The 22,324-nt window shown below is 35.2% G+C and overlaps 2 protein-coding genes across 3 annotated transcripts in view; one reads left to right on the plus strand and one right to left on the minus strand.

The window, feature by feature from the left end:
• LOC138694352 (PWWP domain-containing protein 2A-like) overlaps window positions 1-8,538 on the minus strand; it is a 214,223-nt gene extending 205,685 nt beyond the window's left edge. The window contains exon 1 of the mRNA XM_069817996.1: window positions 8,165-8,538. Within this exon, the coding sequence (XP_069674097.1) occupies window positions 8,165-8,394 (230 nt within the window). The 5' untranslated portion in view covers window positions 8,395-8,538. The remainder of the gene's footprint in view (window positions 1-8,164) is intronic.
• Window positions 8,539-9,304: 766 nt separating this feature from the next.
• Window positions 9,305-22,324, plus strand: part of Sfxn2 (sideroflexin 2) — a 90,035-nt gene continuing 77,015 nt past the window's right edge. For both annotated transcript variants that reach the window (XR_011330910.1, XM_069818005.1), the window contains exons 1-2: window positions 9,305-9,599; window positions 17,121-17,291. Coding sequence is in view for 1 of the 2 variants with exons in the window: in XM_069818005.1 (XP_069674106.1) it covers window positions 9,442-9,599; window positions 17,121-17,291 (329 nt within the window). In the remaining variant the exon portion in view is untranslated. The remainder of the gene's footprint in view (window positions 9,600-17,120; window positions 17,292-22,324) is intronic.

Genomic DNA, 22,324 nt, shown 5'->3' on the forward strand with positions numbered 1-22,324 from the left:
TATCATATATGACAATACTGAGATAAAAAGACGACTAATATTTGCTATTAATGCTTAATACTCATTAAGGATCTAAGGATATACATAGTGCAACAAAAGTAAGATTAGCCTATGCAAAGTTCTCATCAGAAAAGTTATCACATACGAGTGTGAAATATGAAACCTATCCAAAAAGTAAAAAAAAAAAGTCTTAAATAAGGTTCTTGGGAAGGTATATCGTCGTTGTTCCAGCAATAACGCCTATGTGACATATTTATCGATTTTCAGATTTTTGCTCTATTAAATAACTTAAATAGTGACACAGCAAATAATAAAATCTCCTATACGTAATTATATTTATTTCTTTCGAAAATGTAAGAATTCACAATCTCTTATCCACTACTGCCGTAGAAGAATAGAATGTGTTTTTTCCTCCTACTAAAAAATTTCATATTTTGCACATAGAAGTTATTGCAGGAACAACAATGATATGGTCCCATTAACATAAATGGTCAGTGGGTAATTAGATAGGGTTAACATAATTTGGGAAGCTAATATATGGACACATTAGTAACTTATGTAATATTAATAAGTGACTATGTAGCAGGTGTCAGCTCTTGAAGAATGTAGAAACTAATGATTAATGATCTCCTTTCCGAGCCATAGTCAGAAAATACGGGCATTTCGTCACTTTTTTACTTGTACGATACGGACACGGACCTTAAAACACAAACTATCCGTACAAAATACGGAGGTAAGATGATACAAATAAAGAACTTCATGATAAATACAAAGAACCAGATCTTGATACAGAGATTTCCACCAGAACGGGTATAAAAACCTTAGAAGCCAATTTTACAGGGAGTAGTGTGTGGGAAGGCCTAAGAAAAGATGGAAAGATGATGTAAGGGAGGATGCTGCAAGCTTACCCTGGTGTCGCAACTAGAAACTGGCCGTACGAAATACGTAAGATCAGTTGGAGGCAAAAGCTACGGGACGCCAAGCTCAAAATTGAACCGTAGCGCCATAGATTGATCGATGGATCGATGGATGGATGGATGGATGGATGGATGGATGGATGGATGGATGGATGGATGGATGGATGGATGGAAAGGGACATGAATCTACGTTAATAAATGCTAATTTTACAAGCCCCGTCCTGCAAATGAATTCTCCAGCTGCACTCTAGTTTTTATTCGATAATGTAATGTGGATTATTTGTCGAAAGAGAACAAGTTACAGACCGTATTAATAATATGGCAGACGGTAGTTTTCGAGGTTGTACCACAGTCTAGTATATACAGTCACGAAGCTTGAGTTGTGAAGGTACTAGGAACAATAGACTGTGCCGGTACTATTTCGCATTGTCTGTAATGAGGCGATATTAGCGATCCTAGTGGTTAGCAACTATCTATGGATGCATATTAACTACGTATTGAGCTTCGTGACTGTATATACTAGACTTTGGTTGTACCTTTACGCAAATTTTCATTACAATGTTAAGACATGTTTTTGGTGGCTAGGGTAGTTCAGTTGGTAGAGAGCAACTGAATGCGGACTGGAAGGTCTCGGGTTCAATTTCGGGTGATTTTTCTCGTTCCCAAACTTCCAGAATGACTCCAGGGTACACTCAGCCGACCACATCATCTTATTCAACTATCGAAGTAACGAAAGCAAGAAGCTCTACTTCCTTGCAACCCGTACGCCTTCATGGCGTCTGAAGGGGGCAACTTTACTTCACAATATGTGTTTGAAAAGTGTCCATAATACGCGATCATTTAGATTGTGCGTTTCTTTCCTCATGCAATTCCTTGCGTAATTTGTGTGGGACAGGAACGCTAGTCTGCGATATATTTAGCTTTAATTTCTTGGCGGTATTTATGAATTTAATTTTCCAGTTACTTTATGAGAGCTTAATTGTTTTCATTGTCTTTTTTATTTCAATGTATCCGTAATTTACAACGCTGTATTCAATATCTATAGTACAGAGCATGATTTTTTAAATGTATATTTTATATTTTATTTATTTGTATCCGTGGTCAACATTTTATAGGACAAAAATGTTAATTTTTATTTTAGTTTCATATCTCGACTACTGCTCTTCCTTGTTGAGGTTCGTGATTAACAGCACTACATTGGAACAGCTACACATTTGAGATAAATTTAATTTATGCGAGCTTTATTGTTTTGTGTTGTCATTTTTATTTCAATGGATCCGTAATAAGATTAAATTGCGTTAGGGATATCAATGTAATTATGAAGACTATTAATTGACACTCAAATTGCACTACTAATTCTAGAATCATCAGTAGCTATTATTCATATTCAAACTTTCAAGCAGCAATCACGATTGAGAGGCACAATGTAATAGTGTGTAAAAATACAGTACATTATCTGTAAGAAATTTTATGTACAGCGATATTACGATGTATATAATTCTATGAATACAAGGACGTCGAGGAAGATGATAGGATGAAAATGGATTATAAATATATACAGTATATACCCATATACAGAGTGCCCCATTCATCTTGTGCACCTATTGTAACTTTTTTTGTTTGGATAGGTATTGGAATTTTTGTTTTTGAGAGTTGTGTTAGAACGAGGGGCTAACATGAGTGTAGAGATTTGGTGCATGAAACTACATTAACTTATGGTACAAGATACGCGTGACGTCATCAATTTTTCAAATAGCACTACATACTTTAATCATGTTACATTGTTTACACACATTAAGACGAGTTCAAAAATGTATCACAATGTCACCTTCCTAATCAATAACAACAAAATGCAAAATGAATGCCAACAGAATGTGCCGTTTGTTGTGGTGCCCCATTCATATTGTGCATTAACTTACACAAAACGAAAGGCAACGGACGTCCGTACACGTCGTGTGTTGTGTGTTTGTTTGTGTCTTAATATGTAAACAAACCACACCTGTCGACGCCACAATCCACGTACAGTGGCCTGCACGTTCTCCGGACCTGTCGCCACTCGACTTCTTTCTGTGAGGAACTGTAAAGGACAGTGTGTACCAGAACATTCTGACAACAACAGACGACATGCAGCAACGCATTCGACAGGCTTGTGTGTCCATTCAGCCAGCAACATGCCAGGCAGTCATACGGTCTTTCGGGGAACGCCTTCGAATGTGCATTAATGTGAATGGTCACCATTTGAAACATCTCCTGTGACTCTCAAAGCATAAAATTATCACATTGGAAGTACGTTTTTGTTTCGTTTTGTTGTTGTTATTGATTAGGAAGGTGATATTGTGATACATTTTTGAACTCGTCTTGATGTGTGTAATCAATGTAACATAATTAAAGTATGTAGTGCCATTTGAAAAATTGATGACGTCATGTGTATCTTGTACCATAATGTAGTTACAAGTACCAAATCTCCACACTCATGTCAGCCCCTCGTTCTTACATAACGCTCAAAAACAAAAATTCCAATATGCAAACAAAACATTTATAATAGGTGCACAAGATGAATGGGATATTCTGTATATTATAACATTTCAAACTATCAGTCCAAAGTTTTACTAAACCTAACTAGAAGTTATATCGCTGTGTACCAGTATCTAATATATCAGGTCTTTTTTTAAACTGAATATTGACTATCTCCGTAGTCTGATGGTCAGCATACTGGCTTCCAGATCCGGAAGTTCCGGGTTCGATTCCTGAACTCGATTCTCTGGGAGTATTCCTTGAATAAGAAAAGTTCCTGGAAATTTGTATGAATGAGAGTGTGCCGTGTTATTAATTAGTCAATATTAAAAATAACTATATACATACAATATCAGGTCTGTCGCTGGACAGAAGGCTGACCATGTGTTTCAACGTCACATTGTAACTACATCTGCAAGCTGAACTAGGAAGCACTTAGAAACGCTAGAGTTAACAATGAATTAAAATAAATGAAGATATATTTACGAAAACTGGAGCACAAGTAATGACAACTTTTTTTTTTGCTGTGAGACTGCGGGAGCGGTTCGAAATTTTGAAATATGCAAATGAAAGGGCAGAGTAGGTGTACAAGTACGATTATTTAGTCCTGACAGTTGCCGGAGATATGCGTTTGGGTCAGGCGAGTCCATTTAGTTACGCCAAGGGATGTTTGGGATATTCACTCGCTTGCCTTCGGAGCGATAGGATGTCATGCGTGCGGTAGAGCGGTATGTTTCTAGTACAATATTAAGCTGTATTGCATTCCTTTACCGACCGCTCGCCCTTATCTCTACTCCGGAGCTCTCCCCACTACTCCTATTACTTCCCCTCTTTCGCGTCGCTGAGCTGTCAGGACTAAATAATCGATCTGCACTAGTAGGGATGGGTATGTGTATCAGTGATGTAAGATAGGGTAGGGTTGCGATCATACATTTATAAGCGATGCCTCCTGTGGATCACTGGGCAATGACCCTATCAGCAAATTCGTCTATACAATTGCCTTCATATTGCTGAATGACGAACAACAATCAAGTACTCCCCGACATTAGTTTTAAAAAATTGTATAGGCTAGTATATATATAAAGGTAAACTTGCGAATTCTAAATGAGGCAGTAGAGCAAGTGAACAGCTTCAAATACTAGGGATGTACTATAAGCAGTAACATGAACTACTGTCAGAAAGTCAAAAGGAAAATAGCAATGGCAAAGGAAGCTTTTAATAGCAAAAGGAGCATCTTCTGGAAAAAAGACAAGAAAGAGACTAGTGAAGTGCTTTGTGTGGAGTATTATATGGGGCAGAAAATGGACATTACGACGAAGTGAAGAGAAACGAATAGAAGCATTTGAAATGTGGATGTGGAGAAGACTGAAGCGTGTGAAGTGGACAGAATAAGAAATGAAGTTGTGTTGGAAAGACAGAAGAAAGAATGATGCTGAAACTGATCAGAAAAAGAAAAAGGAATTGGTTGGGTCACTGGCTGAGAAGAAACTGCCTACTGAAGGATGCACTGGAAGGAATGGTGAACGGGAGAAGAGTTCGGGGCAGAAGAAAATATCAGATGATAGACGAATTAAGATATGTGGATCATACGCGGAGACTACGAGGAAGACAGAAAATAGGAATGATTGGAGAATGCTGGGTTTGCAGTGAAAAACCTGCCCATGGGCAGAACACTTGTATGTATATATACGTATACATATTCTGGAATTCGTGCTTTACTATAGAGGAGCTAAAATGGAGAAAGAATGAACGAATTCGTTACTAACAAAGCCACATCAAGCACGCATGCATAATTACAGATTTCCGTGTCTTCTACTAGTGTTTTGGATCATGACATAGCACTACAGTACTGAAGTCGGATAATATAATCCAAGAATCTTACAAAATACAGTATTTAAGGTCAGAATCGCTAAGCATTAGTGTCCTACATATTTAAGTGTGAATCATACGCTCTCATCAAATATGACATGAATAAACTGAACGTGCCTATTTTCGTTAAAAAATATATATATATATTTTGAGCAGTTCAGAATCCAGTCACATTACAATGAAATACACCTGATAAATTAATTTATAGCTAGTTTATATCGCACATTTAGTAATAGGCCTAGTTTTAAAAATAAAGAAACGTAAAATTTACTCTGTCACACGTTAAAAGTGTTAAAATTGTTAAAAAGGTATTTACCTTCGACAGACGGCCCGTTTCGACGCTATTTGTCGTCGTCTTCAGTGTCTCCTGAACCACTGCTGATTTTGGCTCTGCGATGTGCAGTTGTCGATGGTAGGGGTGGGGGTGTGTTGCTCCTATTTGTTTTGTGACAGTAAATTTTATGTTTTTAACAAAGTGTTAACGAGAACTTTAATCAATGATAAAGAAACGAGAGTCGGATGAATTCATCATGTTGTCAGTGCTCCAATAGAATACGGATTAATATTAAGTGTTTCAAGAATCACCAAAGAACGACAATTTGACATATCTTGACTAAAATATGGGTGAAATTTAGAAAATGATTTCAGAATTTTCCAGATTAATGACTGGAAAACAGATTGTGATGCCAGACTTCCATAACTTAGGGTGGTGGTGATGATAGTAGTAGTAGTAGTAAAAAACTTTTAGGGACTGCGTCTTTTGGCTCATTTTTATCTTCACTCTTCTATTTTTAATCACAGTAGATATTCACAAACTACAGTTAAGTTCTCAGTCATGTGATCGGCATGGCGAAAGGTCAGTCAGAGCCATCTATTACGGTTCGTCACAGCTTAACACAATCCAATTTTATTTGTATTGGTGGAAGAAAATATTTCTCTGTCGGGACGGAATCTAAGCTGTATTTGTAGCCTCAAAAGCTATTATCGTTAACTAATAATAATAATAATAATAATAATAATAATAATAATAATAACTTTCAAGAGCAAAACGTACTGTATGTAGCTTACGTTATTTCTTACGAAGAGAAAGTGTAATTTGGAGTAGAGCATTTGTTTAAAATTGTTAGGGTACGTTATGCAGACGGATATTCATAGAATGAAATTTTAAGCTAAGATTGCTTAAAAGTGTTCTTTGTTGCGATAAAAACATGGACCCATTTCTATCTTGGTCCCGTTAAGTTCTCTATGCTCATTATGCACCGACCTTCGTGGGGAGAGATAAAATCAGGAATTCAAAAACCTTTCATATCGCTCAATTAGATACATCGGAAGTGAAAATCATTGAATTTAAAAGAAATTTTTTGTGAAGTTGCAGTTGATTGTATAATTATGTGAGGCATAACAAAAGCGTACACTGACCAAACCTAATCTAAGATATTTTTCGTAATCACATTTATATCTATGGTCCTTGATTGTAGTCCTATTTGACTTCTTCACTCTGGATCGTAATACCAATAGTTCTTTTTTTGTCCTAGACGGAATCATTTTATGCTGTATAATAGATATCCCGGCGCATCTCTGTCTTTGGCGAACATACACTAGTTAGTATAATAATATTATTTTATCTCTGATCGAATGCTCGCGGCTAATAGTTTTTCAATTTATTTCAATTTTTGTTCTGGGATTCCAACCTTGATCCAGTTTTGTCATTATAAGAAACGTTAGGAATTATTATTATTATTATTATTATTATTATTATTACTCCGTGGCGTAAGCAGCATAAGGCCTATAACCTATATTGTAGGCTATTGTGGGCCACGTATTGAGTAATTCAATGGGCATTGAACGAACAAGCTACGTACTAATTATTATTAACTCATGGTAATTTTATAACATATTTTGCAATAGGCCTATATTGTTAAAATATTTACAAATGTCCTAACATTGCCTTGAATGATAAAAATCTGCACAAGTCTCATAATATGCCCATCACTGAGTTATTATGAATGCATTTCCGCTAACACATCACAATGAAAACTGCTAACATACCGCAACATATAGTATATCGAACTGTTCGTGTGAAAATACGCAAAAATTCGGTAAATGTACTAAATCTGCCTTCTATAGACAAATATAAAAGACATATATATTATGAATATGAGCTTTTATATTCAAATCACGCGATCTTCCGTAATCCGTATCAACGGGCCGCCCGTGGTAGCGATCTGCGGAAAACAACTGGGTCAACGCCGGGGGTTCATGAATGGCTTCGCCCGAGAAATAAGATATACATTTCTTAAGAAATTTACCACGTTCTTCCCAAAATATGCAACAGAATATTAAGAATTAATGTCAATAAGATATTCTTAATATATTCACACAAGAAAACACAATACCTTTGTAAATATATACGTCAAAGAAACGATATGGTAATTACTAGTAACACAAAAAATGAAGTTTTCGTTACGTCAAATTTATTATTTACAAAATAATAATAACAAAGAACACTGTATTTAAATAAATACAGGTAGTTCTAAACAAGTTAAACCGCATACAATTAAAATTGAGGAAGAAAATAACAGGCTGTTATCCATGCTAACATGGCTGCTTCCAAGCTAGGGCAGACTACAAATTTCTAACTGAATTAAAAGCAACAGCACCAATTTCGTTACTATAGCATCAAACACTACAATTTATACACTAATCGGCGCAGAAAATTATGGAGATTCATTTGACATTACTTATTGTACCAGAAACATAAGCATATATGCATAGAATGAGGCAACAGCCAGTTCACTTTATTCTGAAAGTTGCAGCGTTGGCATTGGAAACTAGGGTGGAGTTAGAAATTATTTTCTACTCACTTCTTCGTTGAATCCAGCAGAACGCCTTGGTATAACTTGTTTTCAAACGCATAGGACACTACTAAAATATCTTGAAGGGCTTCTTCAACATTTACTAATATTTTCGAATTTTTTACTATTTTTATCTGTGAATGAGGTTCCATGTCCGCCATATTGGCTGGGAGAATTATTGCCCCAGCTGTCGTGTTCCGTTTCAAGCTGCCGAGCCTTTCCGTATAGAGATCCACCATCGAACACCATCGTACTGAGCATGCGCATAAGAGAAACCTAGCGGAAAGGATTATTTGTTTTTTGTACTTAAATAATAATTGCGTTATTATAATTGTGCAATAACGCTTATGAAATTAAATTCAGATGTTTTTTAGTCCAAAGCATCGTCAAATTGTTACTATTCAATAGAACAGTGCTCTCATTGTTTAAATAAAATTTGCATTTGAATTCCTCCAGTCGTTTACGACATTCACCTAATATTTTTCTCATAAAAGACAATTTAATAGTTTTGTGAAAAATCGTCATTCTTGTACAATAATTATTATGTTCTTAGTTCCAAGAAATTAACTTTCACGTGATTCGTTTGTATGAATGCATTTAGTTGATTAGTAAAAGACATGATAATAGTTTTCATTATAATATGGTGATACATCAGTTCCAGATGTTCTACCGCTTTTCTTCTTAGAATTAATGAGTTGAAAACAAATAAATCATAAAATTCTTCGGATTTTGTTCCATTGGCGACACTGTAATTCCAGCTGTTTAACAGCTGACATCATTGCAACCAATAGCACGGCATCAAATAAGTGATTAAAGACCGGTGAGCTCTACTGTTTAAGACCAGACCAATTTTTGGGGAATACATATTTTGTGTTGGTAGCTCTCATACCATTTGGATAATACACCCTATCCTTTTCATGAAGCCAGTGTGGCTCTGTATTGGTTGGTTGTATGTGTGTTGAAGTTTTCGTGATGTAAATTTGTGCCGGCCCCATACTTAGCGCGTGGATGGATGCGGTCTTACGAAATTAGCTGACAGAAACCTTGTTCCTTCGTTTTCCAAATGACATAGATACAAAGTTCGTGGTATAAAGTTTCATCAGTAAAAGAGATCATTAATCGAATCAAATCGTCTTCTTGCCCAGTGAAAATAATTACATTAGCTACTGCTCATTTCACTGATTAAATTTCCAACTTCTTTACTGTGTTAATATTTAGGATTTACCTTAGTTGATTATTGCTCATTTATTTAATTGGATTTACTTAATCGATTATAAGAATAAAATATGACTGATTCTGTTCGATTAGATATTGACAAACCGTTGTGGGATCAAAGTACATTTATAGGTAGAGTTAAACATTTTTTTTGGGTAACAGATCCTCGTACATGTATTGTATCAGAAGATACTCTTGATGCTGCAAAGCAACTGGTTAATGAGTACAGGTGAAGTTTGACACTTTTTTTATTTTTCTTTTCACAAAATATTGCACACATTTGTCAACGTTTAAGATTCTTTAAAATTTGCTGTAGGCTTAGCCTACAGTAATTTTGGAATTTTGGGGGAAGAGGGGAAGGAAGATAACCGTGTTCTGAAATTCATTCCAATTATGCATGGCCATCCTATTGGGTGAATTTCTTTTTTTCCTTATGATCAGACTATGATATTTGTTTTGGCACCTATTGTTTTCTTGGTGTTTCCATGTTTTGCCATTCTCTTTGATTATCATTCGCCATTCTTTCCAGATATATACATATATTTGCGCCATTTAATTTAATTGGGTAATTGTAGAGATCCACTTCACCATCGACTTTCGATTTTTTCTGAAAACCTCCAATTTTTATCCCCTTTTTCAAAAGAACTTAGAAAAACAGTAGTGAGATGATCTAACTTTACCTTACCTTACCAAACCAAACCAAAATTTCGTCTTAAGGCCCGCTCCCATTTGGCGGAGTTAGGAGAAAAAAAAAAAAAAAGCAGAATTTCTCTTCACAACGTATTTAAATGGAAGATAGCAGAAAGCAGCACGCCGAATCAAACAACAGAATTCAGGAGCTAGAATATTCATTCCACTGCTGGAACAGAATTTCTTGTTTCGGTTATGATGTAAGTTCTCGTGAAGCCTTTGTGAAAAAACAAATGATCCACATCCATTCTTGGCAGCTTAATTTGTTTACTATTCAAAGTTATTGCTGCAATAGTAGGTATGTATACAAAAATGACAATTTAATATGAACGAAGCAAAATTAATAAACCGTGTGCAAAATTATCCTCTTTTGTATGACAAATCACAAAAGCACTGTTCGGTTCGATTTAATAGATATGAGCAACAGCAGACTTTTCATTTCAATTCAATTTAGTTCGATTCTGCTAAGAGGGAACGGGCCTTTAGACATCAATCTCTCTTACCTTAATGTTATGGCGCATTGATGCCAAAGTCGAAATTTAGGTTAGATTAGGTCAGGTTAGGTCATCTCGCTACTTTTTTTTTTTAAGTTCTTTTGAAAAAGGGATTAGAAATTGGGGTTCTCAGAAAAAAAAATTGAAAATCGATTGTGGAGTAAATTTCCACAATAATTACCTTTAATTGAATTAAAATTTAGGCCAATTTCTGTGGAATGTTTGGTACCAGCAGTTCTTCAATTATGAATTTTGCTCAACAAACACAATAAAATATATAGGCCTAATATTTTGTAAAAAGTAAGGTAAACATTACCTTTAGCGATATAACACAGCTAAGTGACAGGAGGCCGAAGACTGTGACAAGTTTAGGATGGTTTAGGTGAGGGTATGGCTAAGTGACAACCTTGTCACAGTCCTCGGCCTGCTGTCACTTAATTAGCCTCCCATTTAACCGACTCTAACCTTATTACAGTCCTCAGTCTCGTGTCAATTGGCTATCTCCTTATCTAACCCTAACCCACTCTAACCTTGTCACAATGGTACCTCTGTCTCCTGTCACTTATCTATTCCTCTCTTCTAACCCTAGGACTCTAACCTTGCTCCAGTCCTCGGCCTCCTGTCATTTAGCTCTGTTGTGTTGTGGCTACTAAAGCTAATGTTTTTGAAAATGATGGGCCTATATTAACGGGTTTAACAATCTGTTTTTCAATAAGCAATTTATAATTGAATAGGCCTATATCGATAGTAACTTAGACCTATCTTGTTTTTTGTGTAAACCCTATTATAGTAAAATAGTGTTCTTGCTTTGTGTGCCAGAATAGAATTTATTTTATTGTTTTCTTGACATACCTTTCCTTTATGTCGGTTGAATTTATTTTATTGTTTTCTTGACATACCTTTCCTTTATGTCGGTTGGTTTGAGTCTTATTGCACAGAACAACATACACATTCATGTGCATGATGATTAACTTTGATCACATCATGTAGGTTACTGGTAATATTGCAAAATTGAACAATAAATATGAATTTGCAGAGACATGTAATATATTCTTCCTGTAGTCGTAACTATTTTGTATTGTACATTTAAATTTAAATGCCACTTGGAATGATACTTTGGCACATCACGAATTTAACTTATATTAAAACATTTTAGGTTAAGTATCACCAAAATTGAGGGTCAGCTACGGATTAATTGTTTTTTTTTTTTTTATGAACAGCGTTCATGTGTTTAAAACTTTCTATGTTATAAACTACATGCCTATGATCTTGTAGCAATAAAAGCTAACGCTCAAGAAATGTCTTTTGAACTAATATTTAAGTGTTGATTAGTATTAGTTCATTATCCCTAGTACACGAATTCAATGTTGAATTGTTGTGGCACTATAACAGTGAAACTAAATCTAACCCTGTCCACTGCTGTGGTGAAATTGTTAGCATGTCTGATTTAGAATGAATGTCCCAGGTTCAAATCTGGTTGAGACAAGTTACTTGATTGGGAGTTTTCCCAAGTTTTTCCTCAAATTGAAGTAGAGTTACTGTGTAACTTTCGGTGTTGGACCTTGGGACTCATTGCACCATAATTTTTCATGTGCTATTATCATCATTGTCATAGTCCAGGTTAAGTTCACAGAGCAGTGTGCTGTATATGTACAAAAATACGACTATTTGACGACAAAAATCATTCACAAAATAGGAGTAATCCTCAAACTACAGTGTAAGACTTCGGGTTCAGCCTCCATGTAAAAAAAAAAAAAAAAAAAAAAAAAAAAAATTACTGTAATTTCTTACAATTATTGCATGAATGTGGCAAATGTTGTTACCCACACCGATGTCATCACTTACACCATAACTCCACCATAATCATTTATAACCGACGTCATACCTCACACCATATAGTCGCCAATTTCTTAACAAATTTTATGAACACCACGTCATATAATACAGGCTGTACAAATTGAAAAAATTTAATGGAGCTACACCCCTTAAGCCCCAAAATTTCACAATACCAACAAAACTTCAACTCATCACATAGTCGCATTGTATTCACCAATTTTATGAAAAGCACAGTAAATAAAATTCACAAATTTTAATAGCGCTAGTTCCTTTAACTCCCAAAAATTCATTCTACCAATAATACTTCCATACATATATAGGCTACCACGTCATAATAGAATAACCGTATATGATACAAAAAACCCATTTCTCGGATCGCTGGCAAATCTTACCTTACACTTCACTCCACAATCTACACAATACTTCACACACACTTCCATGTTATAATTCCATAGGTCCTTCAAAAAGTGAAACAACTCTTCACACTCCTCAAAATATGAGCTAAACTGAACCGAGTAGTTGGTCAGTCTCAGTCAACAGAATGTCCTGCTTCCTTGTCTAACTTTCAATGTCAAAATTAGCAGAACATGGCAAAAGACTATACACAATTTTATCTATCGATACTTACTTACAAATGGCTTTTAGAGAACCCGGAGGTTCATTGTCACCCTCACATAAGCCCACCATTGGTTCCAATCCTGAGCAAGATTAATCCAGTCCCATCATATTCCACCTTCCTCAAATCTATTTTAATATTATCTTCCCATCTACTCATACGTCTCAGCCTCCTCAAAGGTCTTTTTCCCTCCAGCCTCCCAACTAACACACACTATATACTTTATATCTATCGATACATCTATCATAATACTGACAGTTCACACCTGTGGAGTAATGGTTAGCACACCTGGCCGCAAAACCAGATGGCCCAAGTTCGATTCCTGGTCAGGACAAGTTACCTGGTTGAAGTTTTTTCTGGGGTTTTACCTCAACCCAATATGAGCAAATGCTGGGTAACTTTCGGTGCTGGACCCCTGACTCATTTCACCGACATTATCACCTTCATCTCATTCAGATGCTAAATAACCTAAGATGTTGATAAAGCGTCGTAAAATACATACTAAAATAAAATAATAATACTGAGTTTTAAAACGTAATAACTTTTGCATCACTTTCACACATCAATACTAGGAAGTAAGTTTAGTCGAAATCTAATCCCGGGCATTAAAATGTTGCAGACAATCTAGTACTGCATATAGGCTATATTCTAAAAACAGAAGAAAATATTAGATATAACAGCTGTTGTCATTTATTAAGTGGCTGCACCAGTCTTGTATCACCACCTCTTCAGTATAATTGTTGCCAGTATTTACCATATCCATCAGTAACTGCACCACCATCAATATAAAATCCATAAATTTCACCGCTGTCATCACTGCACCCTCCACAAATACCACCATGACCATCATAGCTGTAACAATCACTGCCACCATTACCACTAGCCTACCATCCCATCACTATCAAATATACAATACAAGCTCGATAATCCGAACTAACTGGGCCAAGGGTTGTTCGGATTATCAATTCGCTCGAATTATCAAATATATTGAATTACTCTACCTGAATTAAAAAAAACACATTGTACACTATGGCACTGTAAATATAAAAAAAATGGTAGTCTAGATCTTTGTATTTCTTTCTGATTCTGCCTAACATCCTCTTTTACCCGTTTCACACACCACTGTGGTGCTTTACAGTATTATATGTACAACCTTAGATACAAAAAATGACCGTTCTTCTGTAGCTTGAATTTATCTAAGTCCACTTTGAGCAGCACCGTGTTCACATGACTTGGGAAAGGATGTTTATTTTGCATCTAATTTACTCCTTCAATATATCTTCGTTATATATTATTCATAACACTTGACCTATAAACAGACAAAAAAAAAATCCGAAGGGGACTTAGCATATGGCAGCTGGTGATTTTTTCTTTTTTTTTTTTCTAACAAACAAACAAACATTTTCATGGGGGCAGATAAAAAAGTTAAATTTTTGTTTTCCACCATGTTAGTAATGTCAAAACAAGTGCTAATACAAATTTTGGGATCAATTTTTGTATCCCTGTGTCATATAAATCTGCCACCTGGGATCGGAACCAGTGTGTGACAGCCGTCTGCACACCTCTCTTGATTCTATGGTATGACAAATGTCTCAATTCTGGTGGAGAATACGTTGAAAAATAGCGCAACAATTGCTGTATCTGTTTCAATAAATCTTTCCACGAAATTGTGTTTTCTTTCTGTAAACTGCACCAGATAAAATCATTTTTTGGATGGCCTCGTAATTGCGCTCAAGTGGCAAAAATTTGTACATGCACTTGTTTTAACATATTAACATGGTGGAAGGAAAAAAATTAACTTTTTTGTCTGTCCCCGTGAGAATGTTTGCTTGTAAGACTTTACATTTGGTAGTGCATTCCGATTATCAGATGTTCTGATTACTGAGGTTCGGATTATCGAGGTTCTACTGTATTAGCATCATTACTATTATCACAAGATTAGCATTGATTCTTGTTCACGTTAACACTTTGTTTAAAAACTTAAAATTGTTTAGTCAACACGTTAAAAAGTGTTAAAATTTATTAAAAAAGGTTATATACCTTGAACAGAGGCCTGTTTCAATGCGGTGTTGCGTCTTCATCAATGTCCCAGGGGTGGAGATGTGTTGCAACACACTCCCACCCCTACTACTGACGAATGCAAATGGCAGAATTCAAGATCAACAGTAGTTCGTGGGACACTGATGAAGACCGCGTCGAAATGGGCCGTCTGTCCAAGGTATATAACTTTTTTTATAAATTTTAACACTTTTTAACGTGTCAATTGAACAATACAAGATTAGGATCTAAGTGAGCAGTAATTATAACATTACAGATATATGACAAGAAAATATATTATCAGTGACTGAAAACAAATCATGTATGCAAATACAATACTCCTTAAATATTGTTAAATAAGATTTATTAAGGGGTTAGGTACAGCTTGCAGCAGTAAAATTTTGGAAATATTCAACATTTTTTCCTCCATTACTACATCTTGTACAATAGTCCTAATGAAAATTAGTATGTATAAAACACTGTCCATGAAAAAAATATTTTTACCGTTAAAAAAAATTATTTACTTTTTTTTTTTTTTTTTTTTTTTTTTTTTTTTTTCCAAAATTCAGTTCACTGTGCAGTAATGAAACGTTTCCCACATAACTCAAAAACTATTCAACTTTCTGTGATGAAATTTTTTGCAATTATGCATGTCATATCTACAATATGATGCAAGATCACTTCTCTACCTTTGATAGATTGTCTGATAAAAAATAAATTAATTTAAAAGAATGGTCAAATATCAGTATCTTCTTCTAACACAAAATAAAAAAAATATTATTTATTTAGGAATGTAGTTAAAAGAGCATGATATTGTAAACATGAGTTTCAGCAATAAAATAAAAGAGAGAGAACATGAAAAAAGTTAACAAGTTTATGAGTTATGAGGGAAACGCTTCATCACTACAAAGTAAACTGCCACTATTTTGAATTTTGAAAAAAAAAAAATTATATCGTAAAAATATTTTTTTCATATAGTAGAAGGACAATGTTTTACACATAGTAATTTTCATTACTGTGCAAGATACAGTAATGGAGAAAAAAAACGTTGAATATTTCCAAAAATTTTACTGACCGTAAGCTGTACCTAACCCCTTAAGTAATAAAATGAAAATGAAAAATCTTCCTACATTAATATTTTTATTCTATGTTAAAATCTATTTTTCTTATCACCTGTTCACAAATTCATGTTCTTAAGTTTGTTCTTTTACCTCTGATTGAGGTTTTGGTTGATAAGTACTTCTATTATCTGGCAGTACATCTCACTTGATGATATGTGTCAGAGGAAGAACAATTGTTTGTATACATCTCTAGTCTGAATAGTATAATATGTAGTTAGTCAGCGATGTATGCCTTGGAGAGGGGAAAGGAACCGACCATCCTACCCCATTATCTTCTGGCTTAGTTGCCTCTTGAGTGATGTCTTATTGGTGGTGGTGGTGTTTTCTAATGCCAGGCGTTTGACAAAGTCATTTGACTTGTTGCACTCCAATATTTTTCAAAGATATTGTCATGGTCAGCCACTGAAGCACAGATTTTGAGGTTCCGAATCTATTTCTTGGTTTGAGTTGCACAGTGGGCAGTTAGGGGACTTATATATTCCAATTCTATGCAGGTGTTTGGCCAAACAGTCATGGCCTGTTGCCAATCTAAATGCAGCTACAGACGATTTGCTTGGTAAATCAGGAATTGACTGTGGATTATGATGCAGAGAGTTCCATTTTTTCCCTTGAGATTGTGTTATCAAATTTTGTTTGTTAAAGTCTAAGTATGTAGATTTAATAAATCTTTTCACAGAGTAATACATAGATTTAGTAACAGTCTTATTGGCGTAACTTGTGAGGTTCAGACCTGTCTTCAGAGAGTTTACTAAGCAACAAGTTTTTTTTCTAGGTCTCTAGTTTTTAGTCATGCATTCCAATTAACTTATATTGAATGGGAATAAGATAATTTTAGGACTAATGAAGAAGAAAGAAAGGAAAACTGATAAATTAGTTTTGGTTTCCTCTTATTATCCCGTAAATTTGCCATGAAACCAGAGCATTGTGATTTAAACAAGATATATTCTTTATTGCAGGGTGGGCAAGGAGCCTCCAGGAACAACACGAGAGCAGGTCATATATGCGAAGAAGCTGTATGAATCAGCCTTTCATCCTGATACAGGAGATAAGCAGAATGTGTTTGGACGCATGTCGTTCCAGGTACCGGGTGGTATGGCCATCACTGGAGCAATGCTACAGTTCTACAGGTAAGAAATATGACAGGTACATGTCTTCTTTCTTTCACTTCTTCTTTTTCTTCTTCTTAACTGAGTGAGTGGACAGCTACAGAAACACTTAGGATAGATGTTCCATTGTGCGCCCCATAAACTGAAAATAATCCCAGAAGACCACAATGGGGAACCAGCTTCACGATACTGCTGGATTTAATTTTCTGGTTCCTCTCAAGAGACAACATGTGTTTCCCAAGATGTCAATGCTTGTGCGGCTTTAACATGGAGTTGATGACTTATTTCTGTTCCACATTTTCTACAGGTTGGGTCCTCTGTGAGACTCACTACATGTACAGTAAGACCTCTATTTAACGTTTTTCTGGGGATACAGAATAATTGAGCCGTTCAGTGCAGAAGTGGTCTAAGTCAAAATTGGGTAATGAGGTTTAAAGTAAAAATTCTGTAAAATACAGCGCAAAGTAGCAATTAATATGTCCTTCGTGCTATCCACTGACCACTAACAGTTTAAATAAATTCAATATTAATTGATACTTTGCGCTGTATTTTACAGAATGTTTACTTTAACCCTCATTACCCATTTTTGACTTACACCACTTCTGCTCTCAACGGCTCAATTAACCTCAAATGGGGGTTGATACTAAATAGGGGCTTGCTATTTTTGTTTAAAAAGTTTTGAATACTTGTGCAAAAATTTAATTTATTTGCAAAATAAACTACAACAAGTAAATTATGGCTAATACTGTACAAACAAAAAGTGGAAAACATTAAGGGCAGTCAAGTCTTCTCGCCAGATATCTTCGCATTTGGATTTTTTTCCAATTCAGGAATTAAGTTAACTTTTTCCACGAGGGAAAGTGTTTTCCTTTTCGTGGCAATTGTTTTCTAGTGATATGTACTGTAAAGGTGAAAACAATTCCGTCTCTTCACCAAAATTGTAAAATAGAGGTTTTAGTGTAACATTGTTCTATGATGTAGTATCTAAAGAGCACAGGGGAAAAACGTGATAAGTTCAAAACTATCGACAGTCAGGTAAAGTTTTGTGCTCATTGGTGTGATAAGCACAGAAGGAAAGTAAGGGAATATACGTAAACCTTAGTCAAATTTCTTTAATATCATAATAGACATGAAGGGCACCCTTCCCCACAGTGAACACAACAAAGACAAGAAGCATCTGACACTGTAAGTTGTGAATTATGATGGATGTTTGCTACATTTTTATCATTACTGATACCATAGAAGTGGTTTTATGCATACTGTCTGTCTGTTTGTTTGCCAATGGGAGGATAATATTAAAATGAATTTGAGGGAGATGGGATATGATGGTAGGGACCAGATTAATTTTTCTCAGGATAGGGACCGATAGTGGGCTTATGTGAGGGCGGCAATGAACCTCTGGGTTCCTTAAAGCCCATTTGTAAGTAAGTACATATTCTTACTGTAACAATATCACAATCTAGACAAAATCGTAAGAGAAGCAGAGTGAGTATCAAAGAAAAGCAGACGAAAGTAACAACTGTGATGGTTATTTTACATTTGTTTTTATGCTTATTTTATGATTCCGGTGTATATTTCGTGGAAATATGAAACTTTTGGTTAATATTTCGTGATATGTTGAAATGTTATCAGTAGCGGCTGGTGACCGAAATCCTCTATGATGCCAAATGCAACTAGTTTAATTGCCTCTGATAGGAAATGTTTATTCATGATATTAATTATTATTAATATCATTATTACTGTGTTATTATGCCTATTATTATTATTATTATTATTATTATTATTATCATCATCATCATCATCATCATCATCATCATCATCATTATTATTATTAATGAAAAGTAATAATGTCACTCATCAAAAAAGTTACTATGCTGTGAGTTTGTTTCAGTGATTGTTTGAGTGTGGTGAAGCAACCCATATTATGCTCAGCTGAAGAAGTGTATGTTGAAATTCCCCTGGAAATATTTTTCAGATCGCTGAAGCTCTTGGTACACACATGTTCTTTCTCTCTTTTTGTTTATTTTTTTCCTTTGACAGCAACAAACAAGGTTTATTTTTGTTTTTAAGTTTTTTTGCATCACATTATTTAACCATTTATGTTGCCCATATCAGGATGCAATAGAAACTCTCGTTTTGAGATTATCTGTCAGAAAAATTGTCAGCGATGGCGTAGGTATCTCGGTAGGCTATATCTGCAGTGCTTGGGAAAAGTGACATAAGTCAGTTTTCACAAATCTTTTTTGATAATTTATTGACAACTTACACTGGTTTGTCGATTTGATTTTTTTCTGTATGAATTATTGTAATGGAAGGAATACCTATGTATTTTTTTCCAAGTGAACAGATGTTTTGTAAGTTGTCAATAAATTATCAAAAAAGGTTTGTGGAAACTGACTTGTGTCACTTTTCCCGAGCACTACAGATATCTTTATTTAAAACTTCCTTTCTTTCGATATCATTTCTTCTCGAAAAAGGACACTCTAACAATAGATTAACTACATCATCATTATTTCTCGCATCTGTTTCTGTTTATATTTTCCCGAAACACATAAAACATTGAACCACACTCACTACTGTACTACGAAGTACAATAGTACTATACCTCACTTAAGTCATAAAAAGACATAAGGTGAGAGAACAGTGTGGATCTCTGCCTGCTAAACAGCGGAAATTTTTATGTTATTTATGGCCTATTTAGGAAGACAAGTCACCACTGCTATACCCACCCCATTCCACCCTTGATACTGGTCAATGGATGGGAAGAGTGAAAGCTGACCAGGCCACGAGGCCAAACGAATTGTGTCTCAGCTACAACGTTTCAAGTGCAACCTGAAAGCCCACGAAAACATATGAAATGCAGAAAGCAGACCCAGCACGAGCAATCCTGGCCTCAGGAACAAATTTTACTGTAGAACAGGTCTACATACATCACAAAGTTTTCAAATACTTCTACAGCAATACATATATATGCTTCATTCAAATGACTAAGATATTATATAAAAACACAAAATTTAATTATGCCTGGCCTGGCCTCACTTGCCTCAATTAATCAGCCACCACTGGTTGTTATTAATTTCATTGCTACAAATTTCCTGATAATTTTTATATTACTTACTTACAAATGGCTTTTAAGGAACCCGAAAGTTCATTGCCGCCCTCACATAAGCCCGCCAGCGGTCCCTATCCTGTGCAAGATTAATCCAGTCTCTATAATCATACCCCACCTCCCTCAAATCCATTTTAATATCCTCCCATCTACGTCTCGGCCTCCCTAAAGGTCTTTTTCCCTCCGGTCTCCCAACTAACACTCTATATGCATTTCTGGATTCGCCCATACGTGCTACATGCCCTGCCCATCTCAAACGTCTGGATTTAATGTTCCTAATTATGTCAGGTGAAGAATACAATGCGTGCAGTTCTGTGTTGTGTAACTTTCTCCATTCTCCTGTAACTTCATCCCGCTTAGCCCCAAATATTTTCCTTAGCACCTTATTCTCAAACACCCTGGACCTATGTTCCTCTCTCAGAGTGAGAGTCCAAGTTTCACAACCATACAGAACAACCTGTAATATAACTGTTTTATAAATTCTAACTTTCAGATTTTTGGACAGCAGACTGGATGATAAGAGCTTCTCAACCGAATAATAACACGCATTTCCCATATTTATTCTGCGTTTAATTTCCTCCCGAGTGTCATTTATATTTGTTACTGTTGCTCCAAGATATTTGAATTTTTCCACCTCTTCGAAGGATAAATCTCCAATTTTTATATTTCCATTTCGTACAATATTCTGGTCACGAGACATAATCATATACTTTGTCTTTTCGGGATTTACTTCCAAACCGATCGCTCTACTTGCTTCAAGTAAAATTTCCGTGTTTTCCCTAATCGTTTGTGTATTTTCTCCTAACATATTCACGTCATCCGCATAGACAAGAACCTGATGTAACTCGTTCAATTCCAAACCCTGCCTGTTATCCTGAACTTTCCTAGTGGCATATTCTAGAGCGAAGTTAAAAAGTAAAGGTGATGGTGCATCTCCCTGCTTCAGCCCGCAGTGAATTGGAAAAGCATCAGATAGAAACTGACCTATACGGACTCTACTGTATGTTTCACTGAGACACATTTTAATTAATCGAACTAGTTTCTTGGGAATATCAAATTCAATAAGAATATCATATAATACTTCCCTCTTAACCGAGTCATAAGCCTTTTTGAAATCTATGAATAACTGATGTACTGTACCCTTATACTCTCATTTTTTCTCCATTATCTGTCGAATACAAAAAATCTGATCAATAGTCGATCTATTACGCCGAAAACCGCACTGATGATCCCCAATAATTTCATCTATGTACGGAGTTAATCTTCTCAAGAGGGTGGGAGTGCATTATATAGCGAAATTTATAAACTTGTACTTGCTATTTGGGAAAAGGAAATTGTACCAGAACAATGGAAGGAGTCCATAATTGTACCTATTTTTAAAAAGGGGGACAAAACCAACTGTGATAATTTTTATATTATGAACATTAAATGATAATGATAAAAGCTTCTCAATCGAATAATAACAGCCATTTCCCATGTTTATTCTGTGTTTAATTTGCTCTTATCGTCCGATTCAAAGAGCTTGTAAATTAGAACTAGTGTGCAAACTCTTAGATTTCTGCAAGGACGTTGTAGGATTGTTGTTTACAAGTGACACAAAGCTTTAGAAGACAGCCAAATTCAATTTGTTACTTTATTTGAAAGGCTTATCTGTTTTTTTTTTTTTTTTTTTTCGCGAAAGACTGTAAAAGGGACAGGACAACTTCTTGTTTAGATCGAATCATAATTCATTGCATACTTATTAATATATTTTCTGTGTTACGTCATTATTATTTTACAGTATTTTAAAAAGGTAATGAAATCAAAATTTATGTTTCACTTAATCCCTGTTACAATAAATATTGTGTACAACATTTTTTAGTTATGATACAGTTCATTGTATACTCACCGATACATTTTCTGTTTTATATTACAGTGTGAAGTAAAACTAATGAAAGATGTATGT

This window comes from Periplaneta americana, chromosome 2 (assembly GCF_040183065.1).
Source record: "Periplaneta americana isolate PAMFEO1 chromosome 2, P.americana_PAMFEO1_priV1, whole genome shotgun sequence".
NCBI lineage: Eukaryota > Metazoa > Arthropoda > Insecta > Blattodea > Blattidae > Periplaneta > Periplaneta americana.